The sequence below is a fragment of the Dipodomys spectabilis genome, unplaced genomic scaffold (genome assembly GCF_019054845.1).
Source record: "Dipodomys spectabilis isolate Male_0828 unplaced genomic scaffold, ASM1905484v1 ptg000001l, whole genome shotgun sequence".
NCBI classification, from domain to species: Eukaryota; Metazoa; Chordata; class Mammalia; order Rodentia; family Heteromyidae; genus Dipodomys; species Dipodomys spectabilis.
This window is the reverse complement of record NW_024870678.1, coordinates 2,517,933-2,540,932: the sequence shown is the minus strand read 5'-3', so window position 1 is coordinate 2,540,932 and position 23,000 is coordinate 2,517,933. Positions and strand designations below refer to the sequence as shown.

At 39.6% G+C, this 23,000-nt stretch overlaps 1 protein-coding gene across 1 annotated transcript in view; it reads right to left on the bottom strand.

Annotated features, from left to right (window-relative positions):
• The window catches only part of Afg1l (AFG1 like ATPase), a 157,654-nt gene that overhangs the window by 100,568 nt on the left and 34,086 nt on the right, over positions 1 to 23,000 (bottom strand). Inside the window, exon 6 of the mRNA XM_042702129.1 lies at positions 9,337 to 9,436. Coding sequence (XP_042558063.1) covers positions 9,337 to 9,436 — 100 coding nt within the window. The remainder of the gene's footprint in view (positions 1 to 9,336; positions 9,437 to 23,000) is intronic.

The window sequence follows — 23,000 nt, the reverse complement described above, 5'->3', positions numbered from 1 at the left end:
CATTAAATGTATTTTGTATAGCATCTGGTTTAAAAGGTGCCTTATTAAGTTTACTATTAATTGCTTTGTTCTATATACAGATTATGTCCAATGTATCCTTTTTAAGTAAATAACCTTATTTTAGTATAAAAATATATATATGTAAAGGGCTGGGAAGGTGGATCAGTGGTAGAGTGCTTGCCTTGCATGCATGAAGCCCTGGATTCTATTTCTCAGTACCACATAAGCAGAAAAAGCGAGAAGTGAGGCTGTGGCTCAAGTGGTAGAGCACTAGCCTTGAGCTGAAGAGCTGAGAGACAGTACCCAGGCCCAGAGTTCAAACCCCATGACCAGCAAAATATATAGATATATATGTGAAATATATAATTTATAAACATATATAAGCATATACAGGGTCATGTGCACATGTACACAAATGTTACTAAGTGAATGGTATATGCAGGGGGAATTTAAATAGCGTAATTCCTTTAAACAACTAACTTAACAGTCTAACAAAATAAATACAAGGAAGCTGGTATTTGAGGTGTGTGGTGGGGAGAGATCAAAGGAAGGAGGATAAATAAAGAAAGGAATGGTGGAAAGAATGCAGTCATATGAAATGTATATCCTATGAAACTAGGAAAATCAAGGGAGGTTTTGTTGGTAGGGTTGTGGGAATGATGAAAGGAGTGATACAGATCAAGATGCATTATACTGGAAAACTGATGTGTTGAATTGTATCTCTTCAGTACAATTACTTAAAGATAATAAAATATAATTTTTTAAAGAAGAATACAAGATCCTGAGTTCAAGCTTCAGTAACAGCACACAAATTTTTTTCTCAAGTTTAAGTATTAATTTCCAATTTTTGGCTAATCTAATCTACTGGACTATCAGTTTATTGTCTGAGTTTCCATTAAACTAAATAATATCACTGTAGCCGGCGCTGGAGGCTCACGCCTGTAATCCTAGCTACTCAGGAGGCTGAGATCTGAGGATCACGGTTCAAAGCCAGCCCGGGCAGGAAAGACCGTGAGACTCCTATCTCCAATAAACCACCAGAAAACCGGAAGTGGTGCTGTAGCTCAAGTGGTAGAGCGCTCGCCTTGAGCTGAAGAGCTGAGGGACAGCCCAAGTCCAGAGTTCAAGCCCCACGACTGACAAAAATAATAATAATAATAATAATAATAATAATATCACTGCACTATTCTTACTGGAATTTTGTAAAATTAACAAAATTTTACTTTGGAACATAAGAAGTGGGACTCATATATGTGAACTCTTCATTCTTGATTTTTGGTTTGTAGCTTTTCTAATGACTTAACATTATAATTTTTGAAAACTACAAATATATCTATTTGCATATGAGCATTAGAGTGCCTAAACTCTGGGCCTGGGAGCTGTCCCTGAGCTCTTCAGCTCAAGGCTAATGCTCTACCACTTGAGCCACAGTACCACTTCCAACTTTTTCTGCTTATGTGGTGCTGAGGAATCGAACCCAGGGCCCCATGCATGCAAGGCAAGCACTACCACTGACCCACCTTCCCAGGCCCTAGCTGGATGGAACTTTTCTAATTATACCCATTCCTACATATTTAATTCATGATCCTCTGTACTTCAGGAGCCTTAACCAGATTGTGTCGTGAAATATAAGACAGCACTACTATGTAGGGAATATTAGGGAATACTGACATAACGTGTGTTACTGAATACTAACATAGTTTGTACTGACATAATGTGTACTGATATAGTGTGCTATTAAATACTGACAGAGTGTATTGTTGAATACTGACATAGAGTTATTGAATATTGATATGGTAAGCTATTGAATAGGAATATATTAAATGTATTTGTGCTGTGAAATTATATTAAATGTTAAGCTGTAAAATTAGGAGTTAGAACTGTGGAGGATAGAGATAAGGACATACCCAGGGAGCCTACAGAGCCATCACCAAGGCAACTAGCCCACAGATAACCAGACCCAGACAGAAGCAAGCCAGCTCTGCCCTCATGGATTACCAGATGTGACCAGAAGCAAAGCTGCCATCGAGGCAACGCTGATAATCAGACATAGCCAGAAATGAAAATAAAAACCCAGGGCAGCAGAGACCAAGCAAGACGGCCTCCAGGAGCGAGGTGACTCCATGCGGGACAGACCCTCCGCTGGAGCAACTTCTCTCTTCTGTGACTCGGAAGTCCCAAGGACACTCAGTGGACTTCGCTTGACCTCCAGACCAAGTGATGTGCCATGTGAGCTCCCAGGGTATGGGACACGCTTAGTAGAATTAGGCCTAAGAGTTAGTTATTGGTATGGATTGTATTTGAAGTGCTTAAATAAATTAAGTAAAATGTATTACATCTAAACGTGTTGCTATACATATGCAAACTCAGCACACACTACAAGGCACTACAAGGCACTACATATTCTAGATACTGTAAAGTATTCTACAGATCTCAAGAAAGAAATATCTGGAGCCGGGAGCTGGTGGCTCACGCCTGTAATCCTAGCTACTCAGGAGGCTGAGATCTGAGGATCGAGGTTCAAAGCCAGCCCAGGCAGGAAAGTCTGTGAAACTCTTATCTCCAATAAACCACTAGAAAACCAGCAGTGGCACTGTGGCTCAAGTGGTAGAGCACTCGCCTTGAGCTGAAGAGCACAGGGACAGCACCTAGGCCCAGAGTTCAAGGCCCACTACCGACCAAAAAAAAACAAAAAAACAAAACAAAGAAAGAAATATCTAGAGAGATCAAAATCAAGCAGAAAAGTAAAAACTAATCATCAAAAGCCATCACTGACCCGACCAACTGAGACTCTTGTCCCTAATAAACTACTTAGACAAAGCTGAAAGTAGAGCTGTGGCTCAAGTGGTAGAGCACTTGCCTTGAACACAAAGAGGCTCAGAGACAGTGCGTAGGCCCTGAGTTCAAGCCCCAGGACTGATGGGGGGGGGGGGGGGGGAGTCACTGGTCTCGGGCTGGGAACGTAGCTCAGTGGTAGGGCACTTGCCTTGCATGCCTGAGGCCCTGAGTTCGATTCCTCAGCACCACATAAGCAAAAAGAAAAAAGCTGGAAGTGGCGCTGTGGCTCAAGCACACTCAAGCACTTGCCTTGAGTTGAAGAGCTGAGGGACAGCACCCAGGCCTAGAGTTCAAGCCCCACACCAGACCCCCCCCCCCAAAAAAAAAAAAGTCACTGGTCTCATCCTTTCAGCTCCTACCTAGGAAACCAGATTAGGCCTCAAAGAGTAATGTACAGGACTCTGTTGTCGCTTGGCTCCTCCCAGCTTTCTTTTTCTTCTATAAAACTTCCCAAAACCCTCAGCTACTTACTCTTCTAGGTCCTAATAAATTATTTTCAATTAAAATTAATAAGTATTTTTTATTTTTCTTGTGTGTAGGGGGGCAGTCCTGGGGCTTGTACTTAGGGCCTCACCACTGTTCTTAAGCTTTTCTACTCAAGGCTAAGACTGTACCACTTGAGCCAAGCTCAACTTCCACCTTTGGAGATGAGTCTCAAGGACTTTCCTGCCCTGGCTAGCCTAAAACCCCCATTCTCAGATCTCAGCCTCCTGAGTAGTTAGGATTATAGGCGCGAGCCAATGAAACCCCACTTAATACATATTTATTAAATATTCAATTTTTTAAAAAGTTTTGTGCAGGTCCTGGGGCTTGAATTCAGTACCTGGGCACTGCTCAAGGCTAGTGCTCTACCACTTGAGCCAGAGCTACTTCCAGCTTTTTTTTGGGGGGGGGGGGGAGAGTGATTAATTGGAGATAAGAGTCTTACGGACTTTCTTAACCAGATTGGCTTTGAACTTCAATCCTCAGATCTCAACTTCCTAAATAGCTAGGATTACAGGCAATAGACACAGTGCCTGGCTTAAATAATCATTATTTTATGTTGAAAATAATAATTTACTGCCAGAAGCTAGTGACTCATGCCTGTAGTCCTAGCTATGGAGGAAGCTAAAATCTAAGGATCAAGATTTGAAGGCAGCCTGGGTAACAAATCAGACTCTTGTCTCCAATTAACCCTCTCAAGAGGCAGAGGGGCATCAATGAGTATAAAAGCTGAGCAGAGTATGAGTCCTAGTTCTAGCAAATGATTAATAAATTAATCAATGGTGGGAATGTAAAAACAGGATTGTGGTTCAGGCACATCCAGGAAAAAAGTTAGATCCTATTTACAAAGTAACTAAAGCAAAAAGGTATAGAGACATATGGTTTAAGTGGCAGAGTGTTGTCTAACAAGCAAGAGGCCTTGAGTACATTCTCCTTTTTTTAACCAAAGGGGAACAGAGAATAAAATCCCCAGTTCTTATTTTTGCTTTACAAGAACTAGGCCATCTCCCCCCAGATTTATACTGTATCTCCCTGCATCCTGCTTCCCCTCACTCTTCAGCCATGCTGACCACCTTTATAGCTCCTTTTTCCAGTCACCAAGAAACTTCTTCCCCTAGGGAGGGAGGGAGGGAGGGAGGGGGAGAGAGAGAGAGAGAGAGAGAGAGAGAGAGAGAGAGAGAGAGAGAGAGAGGAATGAAGAAAGAACGAAAGAACAAAAGGAAGAAACATTGATGATGACCAACAAAGAGAAACACAAATGAGGCTATTTGGTTTTTTAAAAATTTACTAGTGGGGCTGTTTTTACTTTGGGGAGGTGGTGGTTTCAGTTCCTTGAGTTTTAACACATAACCAATACCAAAAATTAAATTATATTCCTTTATGCAATTAAATTATAATCCCTTACACAACCGATTGAGGTTCAGACATTTTTAAAAAGAAAGAAAAGATGATAGACACAGACAGGAAGGAAGGAAGGAAGGAAGGAAGGAAGGAAGGAAGGAAGGAAGGAAGGGAGGAAGGGAGGGAGGGAGGGAGGGAGGGAGGGAGGGAGGGAAGGAAGGAAGAAAGTCTTCTGATGCTCCTGTCATCAAACACATCTTCTATCCTAGCACCAGGCAAGGAGTGATCTGTTCTTGTTTACTTGTTTGTTTTGGGTTTTTGGAGGTTTCTTGTTTGTTTTGTTGGTTGTGGGGCTTGAACTCTGGACTTGGGCACTGTCCCTCAGCTCTTCAGCTCAAGGCTAGGGCTCTACCACTTGAGCCACAGCACCACTTCTGGTTTCCTGGTAGTTAATTGGAGGTAAGAGTCTTACGGACTTTTCCTACCTGGGCTGGCTTTGAACCTCAATCCTCAGATCTCAGCCTCCTGAGTAGCTAGGATTATAGGCATGAACCACCAGCACCCAGTAGGTTTTTGTTTTTGAGACAGGATTTCATTACGTAGCCAAGGCTGACTTCAAAATCCAGATCCTCCTGTCTTGACCTCCGAAGTGCTAGGATTATAAGGATACACTATAACACCCAACTTGATATGTTTTTGTCCAATTGTTTTGCTTTTTCCTAGTATCTATATTCTGAGTCGTTTTCTTCACCCATGAAGTTTACATACTCTCTCTCTCTTACTCTCTCCCTCTCCCACCCTCCGCTTCTCTCTCTCTCTCTCTCTCTCTCTCACACACACACACTCTCTCTTTCTCTCTCCCTCTCCCTCCCTCCCCTGCTCTCTCTCTCTGACTCTGTCTGTCTGTCTGTCTGTCTTTCTCTCTCTCTCTCTCTCTCTCTCTCTCTCTCTCTCACACACACACACACACACATACACACACACATAGACATACCATCTTCACATTAAAATATTTTAAACTTTTGATGGTTTGTTTATACAGGGTCTCACCCTATAGTTCAGGATGGCCTAGAACTTATGATCCTCCCATCTCAGATTGGCTTTACATTAAATATTAAGCTATTGGGCTGGGAAGGTGGCTCATGCTTGCATGCTTGAGGCCCTGGGTTCGATTCCTCAGTACCACATAAGCAAAAAGAAAAAGACCAGAGTGGCGCTGTGGCACAAGTGGTAGAGCACTAGCCTTGAGCTGAAGAGCTGAGGAGCAGCGCCCAGGCCCAGAGTTCAGTTTTTATTTTTGGACCCAAAAATAAAAAATAAAATAAAATATTAAGCTATTTAAGATGACTATTTAGATGACTAGGGTTATAGTTCAGTGAGCATTTGCCTAACATGCACAAGGCCCTGATTTCAATCCCCAGCACCAAAACAGACACACACACACAAAAGATGCCTGCCTACTATATACCAGTAAATCTGGTATGTGACACACAACCATTCTACAGCTTATTTAGAAAAGGCATTTTCTTAGTCAACTAATATTCACTTTTGCAATTCTGAATGTTGAATTTCTGATCTCAAAAATAGCTGCTTCAGCTCAATATTTGCATGTTTTCTTGGTATACAAGTACTTTGTTCACTTCTACAAAGCCATGAGCTCCAAAATGTCCTTTAACCTCTCCTAGTGATTGTCCTTCCTCAATATACCACATTACAATAGCACATTTTTTTTTCTTTTAGCAATCTTTGCTAGGAGGTTTCCAAGAGTATTCTAGCATCATTCTATTTACATGCACAACTTTATCTCTGAATGTCTATAGGCAATACTGGTGACATTTATTAAATCAACATGTCAGCAACTGTAGAGGCAAACCTCACTTTCACCTGGATAGACAATCTAACTATTAAGAAGTTCACTGCCAACTGAGCATGAGAATACACAACTAATTGCAGTTCTCAAGAGGTAGGATATGAGGTAGGATATGAGGTTGGGATATGTAGTGAAATCCTACCTTTAAAAAAGCTCACAGCTGTTCCAGACACTGGTGGCTCACATCTGTAATCCTCGCTACTCAGGAGGCTGAGATTTGAGGATCAAAGTTCCAAGCCAGCTAAGGCAGAAAAGTCCATGAGAAACATCTCCAATTAATCACCAAAAAGCTGAAGTGGTAGAGCACTAGCCTTGAGCAAAAAAGCTCAGAAATAGTGGCAAGACTCTTGAGTTTAAGCTCTAGGGCCAGTACACACACACATTTACACAGGCATACAAACAAGGATAAATGCTAGTACATCTCAAGAATTAAATAACATTAAAAGAAAAGAAAATCAACTACACAAAGCTATGCCAAGTTTGACAGCAGTTTCCACAATAAGGTATTGATGTGTTAGTCATCAAATGTGACATAGCCTATTTAAAAAAAAGGGGGGGGGGCTGGGAAGGTGGCTCAGTGGTAGAGCGCTTGCCTTGTATGCCTGAGGCCCTGGGTTCGATTCCTTAGCACCACATAAGAAAAAAAGAAAAAAGCTGGAAGTGGCGCTGTGGCTCAAGTGGTAGAGCACTAGCCTTGAGCCAAAGAGCTGAGGGACAGCACCCAGGCCCAGAGTTCAGGCCCCACGACCGGACCCCCCAAAAAGTAAAAATAAAAATAAAAACTCACTACTACATTGCTCTTTTCAAGCTCCCTAAAAAACTCCATGTTAGCAATTATAGTGATCGCTCTCAACCACATTTTAACTTTTTAGCAGCATTTATTACAAAGGTGGTCTCCCATTATTTGGTACCACTTCTTTTCCTTGCTTGAAATTTTCTTGGTTATCCTCCTATGCTACCAGCTATTTTCATTACCCTCTTTTAGGACTGATAATTTCAAATTTATATTTCCAGTCTGATCTTAAATTGGGGCTGGGAAGGTGGCTTAGTGGTAGAGTGCTGGCCTTGCATGCATGAGGGTTCAATTCCTCAGCACCACATAAGCAGAAAAAAAAAAGCTGGAAGGGGCACTGTGGCTCAAGTGGTAGAGTGCTAGCCTTGAGCTGAAGAGCTGAGGGACAGTGCCCAGGCCCAGAATTCAGGCCCCACGGCTGACAAAAAAAAAAAAAAGAAAGAAAAAAAAATCCTTCTTAAGTGTATCAGTCTTATCTTCATAGAAAATCACACTTCCAATTCCCTACCCAGATCTTCTTTTTCTGCAGCCTTCCCTTCTCAGGATGGGTACTTTACCCTTCTAATGCCTCTTTTTCATTCCAAATATCCATTCTATCACTAAGTCCTATTCAGTCTGTGCGAAAAATATATCCAAAATCTGACCAGTCTCATCACTTGGCTGCTCCATTATCTTCTCTCAATATTTTTGCAAATATCCTGAATGGTCTCCTCTATCCCAACCTTGTAATTTCCATTCTCACACTCCCCACACCACACTGCAGCCAGAGATCTTTTATTTGCCTTTTCCTTTTCTTTTTCCTTTTCCTTTCTTCCTTCATTTTGTGCTACTGGGGATTGAACCCAAGGCCGTGAGATCCTTTTAAAGGATTCTAAGACTATTTACTTGTAAGGTCTGCACAGGGACACCTCCCTACCTCTTGGCTAAGTTTCTGCCCAATATCTGTTACCTAGGTAACTGGCAGACCTGGAAGTAGTCACCTTCCTCTCCAGCTAGGTCACATCCTGGGCCAACACTAGTCACAGGCCTCCCATCTATCATAGGTGGTTCCCAGACCCTGAGGTCACATCCAGAACCAGAATGGCTACACCTTCCCCCCACCTGGCCACACCTGTTCCAGTCCCTGGCCTAGATAAGTCCTGGACCAGGGGTGGGTCACCCCAGTTTGCTTTTCAGCCATGCCTCTCCACCATGTGCGGCAGGTGGAGTAAATGAACTTTTTCTCCTGCCTGAATAGCGCGTGGTCTTCTCTTCATGGACTACCTAATGAAACCTACCTACTTAATGTACCTTACATTACTGAAATTGTATGTTAGGCCCTGTTAAAGATTGCTGCCCTCATGATTTTTTTGCATCCTAGAAGGGGATAAACAATAAACCAAAAATATAATAAATGAATGACAGCTGGTCTGTAAGTTCTATGGGAAAAAAAATTGAGATGAGTAAGAAGAAACAGCATCAGAAAATAGGGTTGAGTTGTAAACTGAAATAGGTCTAGGGGCTTCCCGAGCAAAGCAACATCTGACATGCAAATATCTAGGGGATGAGCATTCTTGGCAAAAAGATGTTAACATTAAGTCTCTTATAAAACATATTTTTTAGTTTATACATTTTACTGACCACAATAATGTGTTGAAAGATACAATATTTTAAACTCATTACTTTTGTCTAAAGATCACTTGTATCTTAGTTTCCTAAGTATGTTCCTAATAAGCCACAAGAGCTTAGAAATGATCAATTTAGTAAAGTATTAGAAACCATTCATACAAGCAATAGTCAGGGAAAAAGTACATTCAACATGAGAGATGAGCTAGCTTTATCTTGCTTAAAATATACACATTTTTCAAATATAAATACAGACTAATTTGTCATACTAAGCCAGTTATAAAACTAATGATAAGCAAGGTCATCAGATTTATTAACACAATAAATTTAGTACAGAAGTATGGATTTTTAAAAGCTTGTTAGTTTCCACCTAATTGGGTGAGACTAGCACAATGTTTGTTTTTACCTTCCGGTGGTCTGTTGGATGTTGCCACAACGACGACCCCATTTTTGAACAGATTTTCAAAAAGCTGTTTCAGAATCATGGCATCAGCAATGTCAGTGACCTATGGACAACAACATATTTGTTTTATTTTAATTTCACTTCTGCTCTAACATATTTGTTAATGGTTCATCTTTTTTTAAAAGATGGAAGTGAATTCCAAGAGAAAGTCTAATTATCATCATGAAGAAGAAAGTAGATAATTAAAAGCATGAAAGACCATGTAACAGTCCTTTAAACTTGACTCTTCTTTGCAAGCCTATAATTTCTAGGCAAATTATCAAATGGTTTTATGTTAACTTCTTTTATAGAACTACAGGTGGAAAGCATAGATAACTGTCCTAAACATAAGAGAATCTAATAAATTAGAATATGACCAACTCACTCTGTTTACTGTCATTTGCCCCTCCCTCCAAAAAAAATAAAGGAGACAAAAAAATAAGAATATTAAAATACATAGGTTGTTTACGATTTCTAATACCTTTCTGGCAAAGGTCCCTGGAAAGGTGACTTTAAATGGTCATGAGACTTTAGAAATAAGGACAAGTAGCCAGTGAGACATAATCAGCTGCTGTTGAAAATAGAATGATATGACATAGATACTATTGTGCAATTGTTGCACAAAACAATTCAACAGATGGCCCATCACAAAAATAAGCGATTTCATTGTTCTTTGTAAGTGCCTTCTATTACTGTCCATGAATAATCAAAAGGCACTGCAGTCACTTCCAGCACAGCCAGCCTCTGCTAACCTTCACAAACACAAATACTCCTTCGAAAAGAAAAGGGAAAAAAAATCCTTTACAAGAACAGTTAATACAATGCTTTTTTTTTTTTTTTAAAGGAGACTTCTGACAAAGCTAGCATAATGGACATAAAACTATTCGGTCTAAATTAGGTTAAGAAAAATATAACTATTGATCTTTTCTAAAATTATTTTAAAAATTCATGATTGCAAAGTAAACTTAGTGATAACTTCTTAGAAAAGCTTTTAAAATTTGAAAAGATAGCCAAAAATTGAAATTATCTTTAAAAGCCAATGTAGAATAGTTTTATGTTAACTTCTTCTATAGAATTACAGTAGAAAGAATAGATAGGTGTCCTAACCATTAAAGAAGATTGATTAATGAGAACATGACCAACTCACTATGCCTACTGCCATTTGTCCCTCCCCTCCCAAATAACAGAGGAGGCAAAAAAATAATAAGACAAGAATATTAAAATACAAAGACTGTTTACAATCATTGAGGGAAGTTCCCCTAAGAATATAACATATTTTCTATATTCCCAGTGCTAAAAAAAAATGTTTTGCAGTTTCTTTGAAAATACCTTTCAAATAATCTCAAATAAAACTTGTTTTATATAATACTAGCTAAATATATCACATTATTATTTTAAAACCCTTTTAAAGAACATAGAACCTGGAATTCTTTCAATTTGACCAAAATACTAAAAGTTACCAACTAATCAGTTACAACGTAACTATAACCTATATTGAATAGATCTAAGTTACTTTTCTCTTTATAGGTGATATCTAACTCAAACATTTATTGATTTCTTTACCACCAGAACAAAACAAAATCAGGAAAGAAGGATATAGGTGCCCTCCCCCCTACCCACCCAATCTTGGGCTGTAACTTGAAAGCATATTAACTTTAAAAAATGAGTGAAGATCCTTAAAATTGAAGACTTTAGGAACTTCAAAAGTGGAGATTAAATGAAAAGGAAAGTGGTGCAGATATTATTTAATTTGGAGCTTAGGATCATTGTCAAATTTTGCTTCCGCAAAATCACTCACAAAGAAGTTCCTTTTCAAATGCTCAAACACCAGTGGCATTTCTGATGAGGGAACAGAACAAGCTTACAAATGTTAGTAGCAACTGCACTTTTAAAATAGATTTAAAATCCAATTTAAATTCCCAATACATTTACTTTTTAAATACAGGTTACTCAATTTAAGACAATAAAACAGTCATTTGCCTATATTTTCAAAAAAAATTAAAAATAGGTTTTGTTTCCTAAGGTTCAGAAAAGAGACATTTATCAGTATAACATGTGGAGGAGATGGGGACAAACAACAAACAAGTCGTTTAAGGATTCAGGTGGACCTGTTGCAACAATGAGAAGTACAAAATGTCATGTCAAAACCAGCTTTACAATGTCGGGGGGGGGGGGGGGGGGGGTGGGGGAGGGGGGGTATGATTGGGTGGGAGGGAGGGGGGAGGCTGGGAAGGGAGGTGAAGGGTAAACAAAGGAGGAGGCTGCAATGCTTGGTAAGAAATGTATGCATTATCCTGCCCATGTAATTGTAACCCCTCTGTACAGTATGTTCTCAAATAAAATTAAATTAAATTAAAAAAAAAAAAAAAAGAAGAAAAAAAAAAAAAAAGAAAAGAGACATTTAGCTTTTAAACATAATACAGAGGTTTAAACTGAAAACTGAAGGAAGCAAAGAGTAAGGGCTTGTGGCTGAGTTATACTTTGCTGCTTTAATACTATAGAATAATTTTGCCCTATCAGAGAATTAACTTGGAGAAGTTATGACTAATTAATAAAGCAGGAGTCACTTGCAGCAGCCGGGTGCCAATGTATACTCTTTTGATCTTGTCCCCGCACTAGTTCAGCTTTGCTGGGGAACAGTAATTTTACAGTGTAAGTGAACAGAAGACAATTGGCCCTACATTCTTGGAGAGCTGGCGTTTTTTAGCACCCAGCATTTCATTACCACCAGGAACAAAAGAGAAGGCTACAGATTACCAATAAGGGTAGTCTGCTAATAGAGTAGAGACATTTCATTAGCATTGAAGAGAAGAGATTTTTTTATGACCTAGAGTTGCTTTCCATTATGACTCACTTAAGTAAAAAGAAAAAAAAAAACCTAATGGTTAATTTACATGTGTAAGTGCCTGAGTCTCAGTCATCCACTGATTGGTACAGTGCCATGTAATGAGTGACAAACATAAGCATGCATTATCAGTAATTAGTATTAGCACAAAAATAAGCACCTAGTTTTTATTAGCAGTTTTTAATAGCTTCCCTGTTTTATAAAAACGGTTTAAAACTATTTTTCAAATGATATTGATAGCTTATAGAGGAGAATTTTGCATGATACTCTGCTCATTATAATGCTCTCTTTTCTTCTTTTTTCCTTTTTTATTATATCAGTGAAATATCTATTTAATATCCTAAAAAGAGACGTGAAGACATAAGTTTAAAATATATTTCCTCAGGTATTCTAATATCTTCAGAATAAATGGTTTACAACTAACATAAATATTCAAAAGAGGACATGATAAGTATCCTAAAGCAAACTTAGAGGATAAGCTATTTTTACAGCAACTAAATACATTATAAAAACAAAAAACAAATGAAATAACCTATTTCACTGGTCCATGGCTTAAGTATAAGGTTATAGCAGTATAAGGTCTTATTTCAAATCCTAGTATCATACATATGAATGCACACACATACACACACACAAGAAAGAAAGAAAGAAAGAAAGAAAGAAAGAAAGAAAGAAAGAAAGAAAGAAAGAAAGGAAGGAAGGAAGGAAGGAAGGAAGAAAGAAAGAAAGAAAGAAAGAAAGAAAGAAAGAAAGAAAGAAAGAAAGAAAGAAAGAAAGAAAGAAAGAAAGAAAGAAAGAGCCGGGCGCTGGTGGCTCATGCCTGTAATCCTAGCTACTCAGGAGGCTGAGATCTGAGGATCAAGGTTCAAAGCCAGCCCGGGCAGGAAAGACTGTGAGACTCCCATTTCCAATAAACCACCAGAAAACCGGAAGTGGTGATGTAGCTCAAGTGGTATAGTGCTAGCCTTGAGCTGAAGAGCTGAGGGACAGGGCCCAGGCCCAGAGTTCAAGCCCCATGACCAACAAAAAAAAAAAAAAAGAATTGTGCATCTCATATGACAAATAAGACTGAAATGACACACTTAGTAAAAATGAACAGGCTAGTAGAACATATATCCTACAAATGTAATCTAAATGCTACCAAACATAATCTTAAAAATTCCTATTTATAAGAATAGAGTGCCAGTGGCTCACTCCTATAATCCTAGCTACTCAGGAGACTGAGATCTAAGGATCAAGGTTCAAAGCCAGCCCGGGCAGTTTCCTGTCCATGAGACTCTTATCTCCAATTAACCACCAGAAAACTGGAAGTGGCACTGTGGCTAGAGGAAAGAACTTAAGAGGCCCCTCTCCTGTCCAGAAGACTGGGTTAAGAAAGGTACAGTTGGGCTGGGAAGGAGGCTCAGTGGTAGAGTGCTTGCCTGGCATGCATGAGGCCCTGGGTTCAATTCCTCAGCACCATATAAGCAGAAAAAGCTGGAAGTGGCTCTGTGTCTCAAGTTGTAGAGCACTAGCCTTGAGCTGAAGACCTCAGAGACAGTGTTCAGGCCTAGAGTTCAGGCCCTATGACCGACAGAAGGAAGGAAGGAAGGAAGGAAGGGAGGGAGGGAAGGAGGGAGGGAGGGAGGGAGGAAGGAAGGAAGGAAGGAAGGAAGGAAGGTGCAGTTGTATGTACATATTGTCCCAATTACTTGGAAGCTGAAGCAGGAGGATTGCAACATAGGGAGGCTGGTGTTAAAAAAAAAAAAAAAAAGGCGGGGCTGGGAATGTAGCTTAGTGGTAAAATGTGATAAACTAGTGATGGTATTCTGGAGGAACTCCTTTCAAACCAGCAGAAGATATTTCTGGACATTGAAATCAGGGAACTCTGGCTCTGTTTAGAGATCACATCATCTCTTAAGGGATATGTTCTTTTCCTTATATTCTTGCTTTCTGTGGCACCTCTCTGTCTCCCTCCCCTCCCCCCTCTCTGTCCTCCCCTCTCTCTCCCTCTTCCTCTTCCCCCTTCTCTCTCTCTGCCAGTCCTGTGGCTTTGAACTCAGGACCTGGGCTTTCCTGAGCTTCTTTTGCTCAAGGCTAGCACTCTACCACTTCAACCACAGTGCCACTTCCAGCTTTTTCTGTTTATGTGGTACTGAGGAATTGAAACAGGGCTTCATGCATGCTAGGCAAGCACTCTACTATCTGTGGCTCTTCTCAACACTGAGTATATGTACACACTGGCCTCTTCTTTTTTTTTTTTTTTTGGTTGGTTGTGGGGCTTGAACTCTGGGGCTGGGCGCTGTCCCTCAGCTCTTCAGCTCAAGGCTAGTGCTCTACCACTTGAGCTACAGCGCCACTTCCGGTTTTCTGGTGGTTTATTGGAGATAGGAGTCTCACGGTCTTTCCTGCCCGGGCTGGCTTTGAACCTCGAGCCTCAGATCTCAGCCTCCTGAGTAGCTAGGATTACAGGCGTGAGCCACCAGCGCCCGGCTCACACTGGCCTCTTCTTGTATACAGTGAATTACAAGATCGTGTTTGGAATTGTATGAGATAAAATAGCAAGACTAATATTTTTCATTCTAGAATATTTAGATCATCCTTATTCAAGGAAGGTATGTCTTCCATTTGTCAATTCTAACACACATACACACACAAAAAAAAATTGCTGCTCTAGGGCTAGGAATGTGGCTTAGTGGTAGAGTAGTTGCCTAACAGGCATGAAGCCCTGGGTTCAATTCCTTAGTACCACATACACAGAAAAAGCCTGAAGTGGTGCTGTGGCTCAATGGAAGAGTGCTAGCCTTGAGTAAAAGAAGCTCAGGGACAGTGCCAGGCCCTGAGTTCAAGGCCCAGAACTGGCAAAAAAAAAAAAAATGGTGCTCGAAAAACAAAATCAATTTGTATTTTTTGTTAGTCTTGTTTTGTAACATCTATATTTTTTCAGTGCCTTGTTGGGGAAGAAGTGCTTGTTAACTGTAGTTCCTTAATCTATGAAGAAAATAGATTTGTGGACAGAAGAGAACAAGGCTGAACAAGTTGAAAATATGCTCTAAGAAGGAATGTATGAACAAGGTAAATTATAACCTTACATAACATAATATTCTCCCTTCAAGTATAAGGTTAGTTTTCCTGTTATAACAGCTATGAGCATTCTTAGTAGATGCCTCATCTTTGCTCTTCTTAAGTTTTAGTTTATTGGGTAATTCTTTTATTATAGGTAAAACTTTATAGTAAGGAAAACATTCCCTCATAGTATTTTTTTTTTAAGAGAAGGGCTTGACCTCAGGGCCTGGACACTGTCCCTTAGCTTTTTTGCTCAAGGCTAGTGCTCTACCACTTGAGACACAGGAGGTTGCTCAGGCTAGCTTTGAGACAGAGTCCTGGAATCTCAGCCACCTGAGTAGGAAGGTTTACAGGTGTGAACCATCAGCACCCAGCTTTACAGTACGTCTTACCAAGGTTTATACTGCTATTTTTACAGATCATAGGAAATTTTCCTGACATGAAATAAAAGTAAAGCATAAGTTGAAGAATTTCATTCTAATCAAATCTGTTTCTTGGAAACAGATGCAGAAGGTCCAGCTAAGGAAAGGAGACTTGTAGTTGGGCATGGGGATATAGAAATCTAGCACCTGGAAAGCTGAGGTACATGGATGGTATACAGATGCCTAGAATATATAGTAGTATCCAAAATGGGAATGGCACTGATCATAACTCATTGAGATTGGAGAAGTTCTGGAAAGTTCAGCAGCTGTCTAGGAAGTGCCTTCACCTCCCTTAATGTGATTCAGTCACTTTCCACATTGTTGTTATTATTGTTTGCTTTTCCTGTCTCACTAACTAGACAGAAAGTTCCTCTGTGTCAGCTGGAATTCATGACCAATTCCAAAAGCCATGTCACACAAGTCCTAAGTTGATGACAAGCTTGTGGAATAGTTACTCATAGGTATGGGACATTTAGCTGTGGGACCCATGGGACAATGGGGTCCTGTGTTGAGGGAATAAAAGAGTAAATGAGTGAACAAATCAAAGCTGGATGGAGCAGGTGATGACAGACACCTCCATGACATCTGCCTTCTCTGTTAATAAGCAATATTTAATAAGGATTGTCTCCCCTTGACCTCTCACATATTCAGTGTGCAAGGGGAAAAATCCTTTGTGTTGCTTATGTGCCTTTTGCAAGACTAGACTCATTTAGAACATGAGTATGCGGATAGTTGCTTTTGGTTCCTTTTTCCATTTCCAAACCCATCATTTAAAGGCTAAACTCAAGTGACAGATATGGAAAAATCACTCAAATTAAACCAAAGGGAAATTCAAGAGCAAGCAGATAATGCTAAAAAATTTAACCTTCGCATAATCGGAGTGGACGAAGGTGAGGAATTCCAGAGCAAGGGAATGCAACACCTATTTAACAAGATAGTCAATGAAAATTTTCCCCACCTCAAAAACGACCATCTTAACTACATCACAAAAGCTTATCGAACACCCAACAAGCAAGATCCCAGGAGAAACACTTCTAGGCACATAATAGTAACAATGATGGATCTGAATAATAAGGAAACAATCCTGCATGCAGCAAAAATGAAGAAGGAGCTATACTACAACGGGAAAAAAATTAGAATCACTGCAGATCTCTCCACACAAACAATGAATGCAAGAAAAGCCTGGGAAAGCACCATACGAGCCCTGAGAGCCAATAACTGCCAACCCAGACTGATATACCCGGCAAAGCTAGCATTCACATTCAATGGAGAACTGAAAACTTTTAATAGCAAAGAAAAACTAAATGAATACATAAACATTAAGCCAGCATTACAAAGAATTCTAAGAGGGGGGACACAACCTGAAGAAAGCAACCAGGAACTGGGACCTGCCCCAAACAGGCATTACTCAAAGTCTAACTGAGCAAGCACAGGAGGAAAGGAAAGAAGAAAAACTTAGGAAAACGGAATGGCAGGGACAACAATGCATCTCTCTATACTTTCTCTTAATATAAATGGGCTGAATTCGCCAATTAAAAGAAAACGAACTGAGGACTGGATCAGAAAACAAGACCCATCCATCTGTTGCCTTCAGGAGACCCACCTCTCAGCCAAACATACAAACAAACTCAGAGTGAAGGGGTGGAAAAGGATCTACCAATCAAATTCCCCCAATAAGAAAGCAGGTGTAGCTATCCTGATATCTGACAAAATAAACTTTTCATTAAAATCAGTACAGAAAGACAAGGACGGACATTACATATTAATAAAGGGAACAATCCAAGAGGAGGATATAACCATCATCAACTTATATGCCCCAAATATCGGTGCACCCAGATATGTTAAACAAATGCTCTCAAACTTACAGAATAAAATAGATCCCAATACGATAATACTAGGAGACTTTAACACGCCACTCTCACCAAAGGACAGGTCTACCAACCAGAGGATTGGCAAAGAAGCTACCGAATTAAGTGAGGCCATACTTCAAGCGGAATTAACTGACATCTACCGAGTATTTCACCCTAAAACAACACAGTACACATTCTTCTCAGCAGCTCATGGAACTTTCTCCAAAATAGACCATATCATAGTTCATTCAAGGAACTTAAGCAAATACAAAGGGATCGACATAATCCCCTGTATCCTATCTGACCACAGTGGAATCAAGCTAGCTCTCAATAACAAAGCATACCGCAGAAATTTCTCTAATACATGGAAATTGAACAGCACACTCCTTAACAAGGCCTGGGTAACAGAAGAGATCAGAGAAGAAATAAAGCATTTCCTAGAACTCAATGAAAATGAAAACACCTCACAAAGAAACTTGTGGGACACAGCAAAAGCAGTCCTGAGGGGCAAATTTATTGCCCTCAGTGCCCACATCAAGAGAATGGAGACAGACCAAGTAAATAATCTCATGTTGCAACTAAAACAGCTAGAAAAACAAGAAAAAATGGGACCTAAAGCTACTAGACGAAGCCAGATAACCAAATTGAGAGCAGAGATTAACCAATTAGAAAATCAGAAAACCATAACCAAAATAAACCAAACAAAAAGCTGGTTCTTTGAAAAAATAAACAAAATTGAGGGCCCGTTGGCAAGATTAATTAAAAAAAGAAGAGAGGAAACCCATATTAATAGGATTAGGGATGCCACGGGAAACATCACAACACGTACCCAAGATATCCAAACAATTCTAACAGACTACTTTCAAAAGCTATACTCTCTAAAGGAAGAAAATCTGGCGGAAATGGATGCATTTTTAGAGAAATACAAGTTACCCAAACTGAGCAAAGAAGAAGTTAACCAATTAAATAAGCCAATATCCTATAATGAGATACAGGAAGCTATCAAAAGTCTTCCAACAAAAAAAAGCCCAGGACCAGATGGATTCACAGCAGAATTCTATAAGACCTTTAAAGAAGAACTAATACCCATACTCCTCAAGCTCTTCAGAGAAACAGAGAAGGAGGGAGCTATCCCAAACTCATTCTACGAAGCCAATATCACACTCATCCCCAAACCAGGCAAAGACCCAACCAAAAAGGAGAATTACAGGCCAATCTCCTTGATGAACACAGATGCAAAGATCCTTAACAAGATTCTAGCTAACAGAATCCAGAAACACATAAAAAAAATAATACACTATGATCAGGTAGGCTTCATCCCAGAGACACAGGGATGGTTTAACATACGTAAGTCAATAAATGTAATCCAGCATATCAACAGAGCCAAGGTCAAGAATCACATGATTATCGCCACAGATGCAGAAAAGGCCTTTGATAAAATTCAACATTCATTCATGCTAAAAGCTCTGGAGAAAATAGGAATAGAAGGAACATTTCTAAAAACAATAAAAGCCATTTATGACAGACCAATAGCCAATATTATACTTAATGGGGAAAAGCTACAACCAATCCTCCTAAAAACAGGAACAAGGCAAGGATGTCCACTGTCTCCACTCCTCTTCAACATAGTCCTAGAACCCTTAGCCAGGGCAATAAGGCAAGAAAAAGACATTAAAGGGATCCGCATAGGGAAAGAAGAAGTGAAACTATCCCTTTTTGCAGACGACATGATACTATACCTCCACGATCCCAAAAACTCCATCCCCAAACTTTTAGAAATCATAAGTCACTTCGGCAAAATAGCAGGATACAAAATAAACCCACAAAAATCAGTTGCCTTCCTATACACTGATAACACACAGGAAGAGAGGGAAATAAAGGGAGCAACCCCATTCACAATAACCTCCCAAAAAATAAAATATTTAGGAATTAACCTAACCAAAGATGTAAAAGAACTATTTAATGAGAACTATAAAAAGTTAAAGAAAGAAATTGCAGAAGACACTAGGAAATGGAAAGACCTCCCATGCTCCTGGATAGGCCGACTTAATATAGTAAAGATGGTGATACTTCCAAAATTAATATACAAATTCAATGCAATTCCTATTAAAATCCCAATGACGTACATCACTGAAATACAGAAAACAGTCCAAAAATTTATATGGAACAACAAAAGACCTAGAATAGCCAAAACAATTCTAGGGGATAAAGACAATATGGGAGGGCTATCCATGCCGAACTTCAAACTCTACTACAGAGCTATAATCACAAAGACAGCATGGTACTGGCACAAAAACAGACCCGAAGACCAATGGAACAGAATAGAAGATCCAGATATAAATCCACAGGCCTACAGCCAGCTGATATTCGACAAAGGAGCCAAAGACATACAATGGAAGAAACACAGCCTCTTCAACCGCTGGTGCTGGGAAAACTGGGCAGCCACATGCAGAAAACTAAAAGTGGACCCCAGCCTATCACCATGCACCAACATCAACTCAAAATGGATTAAAGACCTTAACATTAAACCTGAATCTCTGAAACTACTGCAGGACAGAGTAGGAGAGACACTTGAACTAATAGGCACAGGAAGGAACTTCCTGAACAGAGTCCCAGGGTCACAACAAGTTGGAGAGAGACTCGACAAATGGGACTACCTTAAAATAAAAAGCTTCTGCACAGCTAAATCTATCGCAACTAAGCTAGAAAGACAACCAACTAATTGGGAAAAAATATTTACCAGCAATATATCAGACAAGGGGTTAACATCCTGTATATACAGGGAACTCAAGAAACTAATCCCTCCCAAACCTAACAAACCAATTACTAAATGGGCAAGGGAACTAAAGAGGGACTTCTCAAATGAAGAAATAAAAATGGCAAAGAAACACATGAGGAAATGTTCATCATCCCTGGTGGTGAAGGAAATGCAAATAAAGACAACCCTGAGATACCACCTTACCCCAGTCAGAATGTCCCACATCCACAAATCAGCCAACGACAAATGCTGGAGGGGATGTGGAGAAAGAGGAACCCTATTACACTGCTGGTGGGAATGTACACTTATACAACCACTTTGGAAAGCAGTCTGGAGGGTCCTTAGAAAGCTAAAGATTGACCTCCCTTACGACCCAGTCATACCACTTCTAGGCATCTACCCTGAACAACAGGAACCAATATACAAGGACACGTGCACCTCCATGTTTATTGCAGCACTGTTCGCAATAGCTAGGATATGGAAACAACCTAGGTGCCCCACCACAGATGAATGGATCCAAAAATTGTGGTATCTATACACAATGGAATATTATGCAGCCATTAGAAATGACAAAATAATGGCATTTGCAGGGAAATGGATGGAGCTAGAAGGAATCATGTTGAGCGAGGTAAGCCAAGAACGAAGAGACAAACGGTACATGGTCTCCCTCATAAGTGGATGCTAAATCCAAAAGGTTAGTGATACGACAAAACTAACAGGACTTAAGAAACAAAGAACTCCCGCTCATCTGGTTGAACCACTACTAAATATCCTCATGCTGCTGATCACAAATATGGTATATAACATGTGAACACTGTTATATATTACAGACTGTGGTAGACAATTTGCTCCAGGGAAGTTAGAATGAACTTGTGACTTTGAAATTATGTAATCATTTAATCACAATCAAAAAAAAAAAAAAAAAAAAAGAACCTCGGGGAAGGGAGGGAGGGAGGGGATGGTAGGGGGAAAACAATGGAGGGGGTAACAATGTTCAAGAGGAAGTGTACTCATAACCTCACTCATGTAACTGTGACCCTCTGTATAGTAGCTTTACAATAAAAAAAAAAAAAAAAAAAAAAAAAAAGAAGAAGTGGAAATTATTCAATAACTTTCGTGCTAAACCTTCACTAGAAATCAACTGCCAAATAATGCCAATAAATAACCCTGAGCATCATCATTTTCTAAAAAGGAGTCAGTGCAGTCATTACGATGATAAGTTAGATGGGCACTAAAAATGATGGGTTAGTCAGGATTATAGGCTGGGGTTCTAAAAAAAAAAAAAAAAAAAAAAAAAAATAAAGGCTAAACTCAGTGGTGAGTACCCAGGTCAACAAGACAGGATTTTGCTAGGACTTCACTATCAGGGTGACATTGTAGCTTTTGGGGCCCTTAGGAACTTTTACCTTCATGAACTCCTTTCTTTAATCCATCAAAAAATTAAAATTGTGTTGGAAAAGAGAAAAACAAGTATAACACAGATATAAACAGAAGCTGGAATCGTTACCACATATACATTTATGTCAAATTTTAAAAGAAACCAAATTGGGCTTGGAATGTGGCTTGGTGATAGAGTGGCTTACCTAGCATGCATGAAGCCCTGAGTTTGATTCCTCAGTATCGCATAAACAGAAAAAGTTGAAGTGGCACTGTAGTACAGCATTAGCCTTGAGCACAGAGAGGCTCAGGGACAGTGCTCAGGCCCTGAGTTCAAGCCCCAGGACTGGCAAAAACAACAACAACAACAAAAAGAAACTAAATTAAAACATCTTCAAGTTAGGTACAGGTGGCTCACACTAGAAGTCAGCCCACATGGCTGGGAATGTGGCTTAGCAATAGAGTGCTTGCCTAGTATGCATGAAGCCCTGGGTTCCATTCCTCAGTACCACATACACAGTAAAGGCTGGAAGTGGCTCTGTGACTCAAGTAGTAGAGTGTTAGCCTTAAGCACAAAGAGGCTCAGGTACAGCCTAGAGTTCAAGCCACAGGATCAGAAAAAAATTTTTCCAGAGCTTCTAAATGTATCATGGGCTCTAAGCACTTTCCTTCTCTGCCTTACAGGTAAGATGCTCTCCGTGTCTCATGTCTTCTTCAGGATCATGTGCCTTACACAAAGTGTGGTGGCTTCCTTTCTTACTCTTGCCTCCTAAACTTCCTCAGACTAGAAACTTGTCACTCATTTTTCTAAATACTTTGAAATTTATATTTTTGTTAAAAGTAATTATTTTATATCATATATAATAAATGCTGATGCTATTAGATTTCTCACCTCTATGTAGAGAAAATATTATTGAATTAAATGAGGATATACAAACATTTTACATTTTACAAAGGTTGAGTATCAATATATCTTACTATTTTTTATTTTTTATTTTTTGTCAGTCATGGGTCTTGAACTCAGGGCCTGTGCACTGCCCCTGATAGCTCAAAGCTATCATTCTACCACCTTGAGTCACAGCTCCACTTCTGGCTTTTGAATGTTAACTGGAGATAAGAGTCTCATGGGGATTTTTCTGCCAGGGTTGGCTTTGAACCGTGATCCTCAGATCTCAGCCTCCTGAGTAGCTAGGATTATAAGCATGAACTACTGGCATCCAGCTAAACTTAATATTAAAATGAAAAATATATTAACTGTGTATATTCAATTGTATTTAGAGTTATTTTAGTTAAAAGGCTAATAATAGAAAACTCTGATTGATTCACTGACA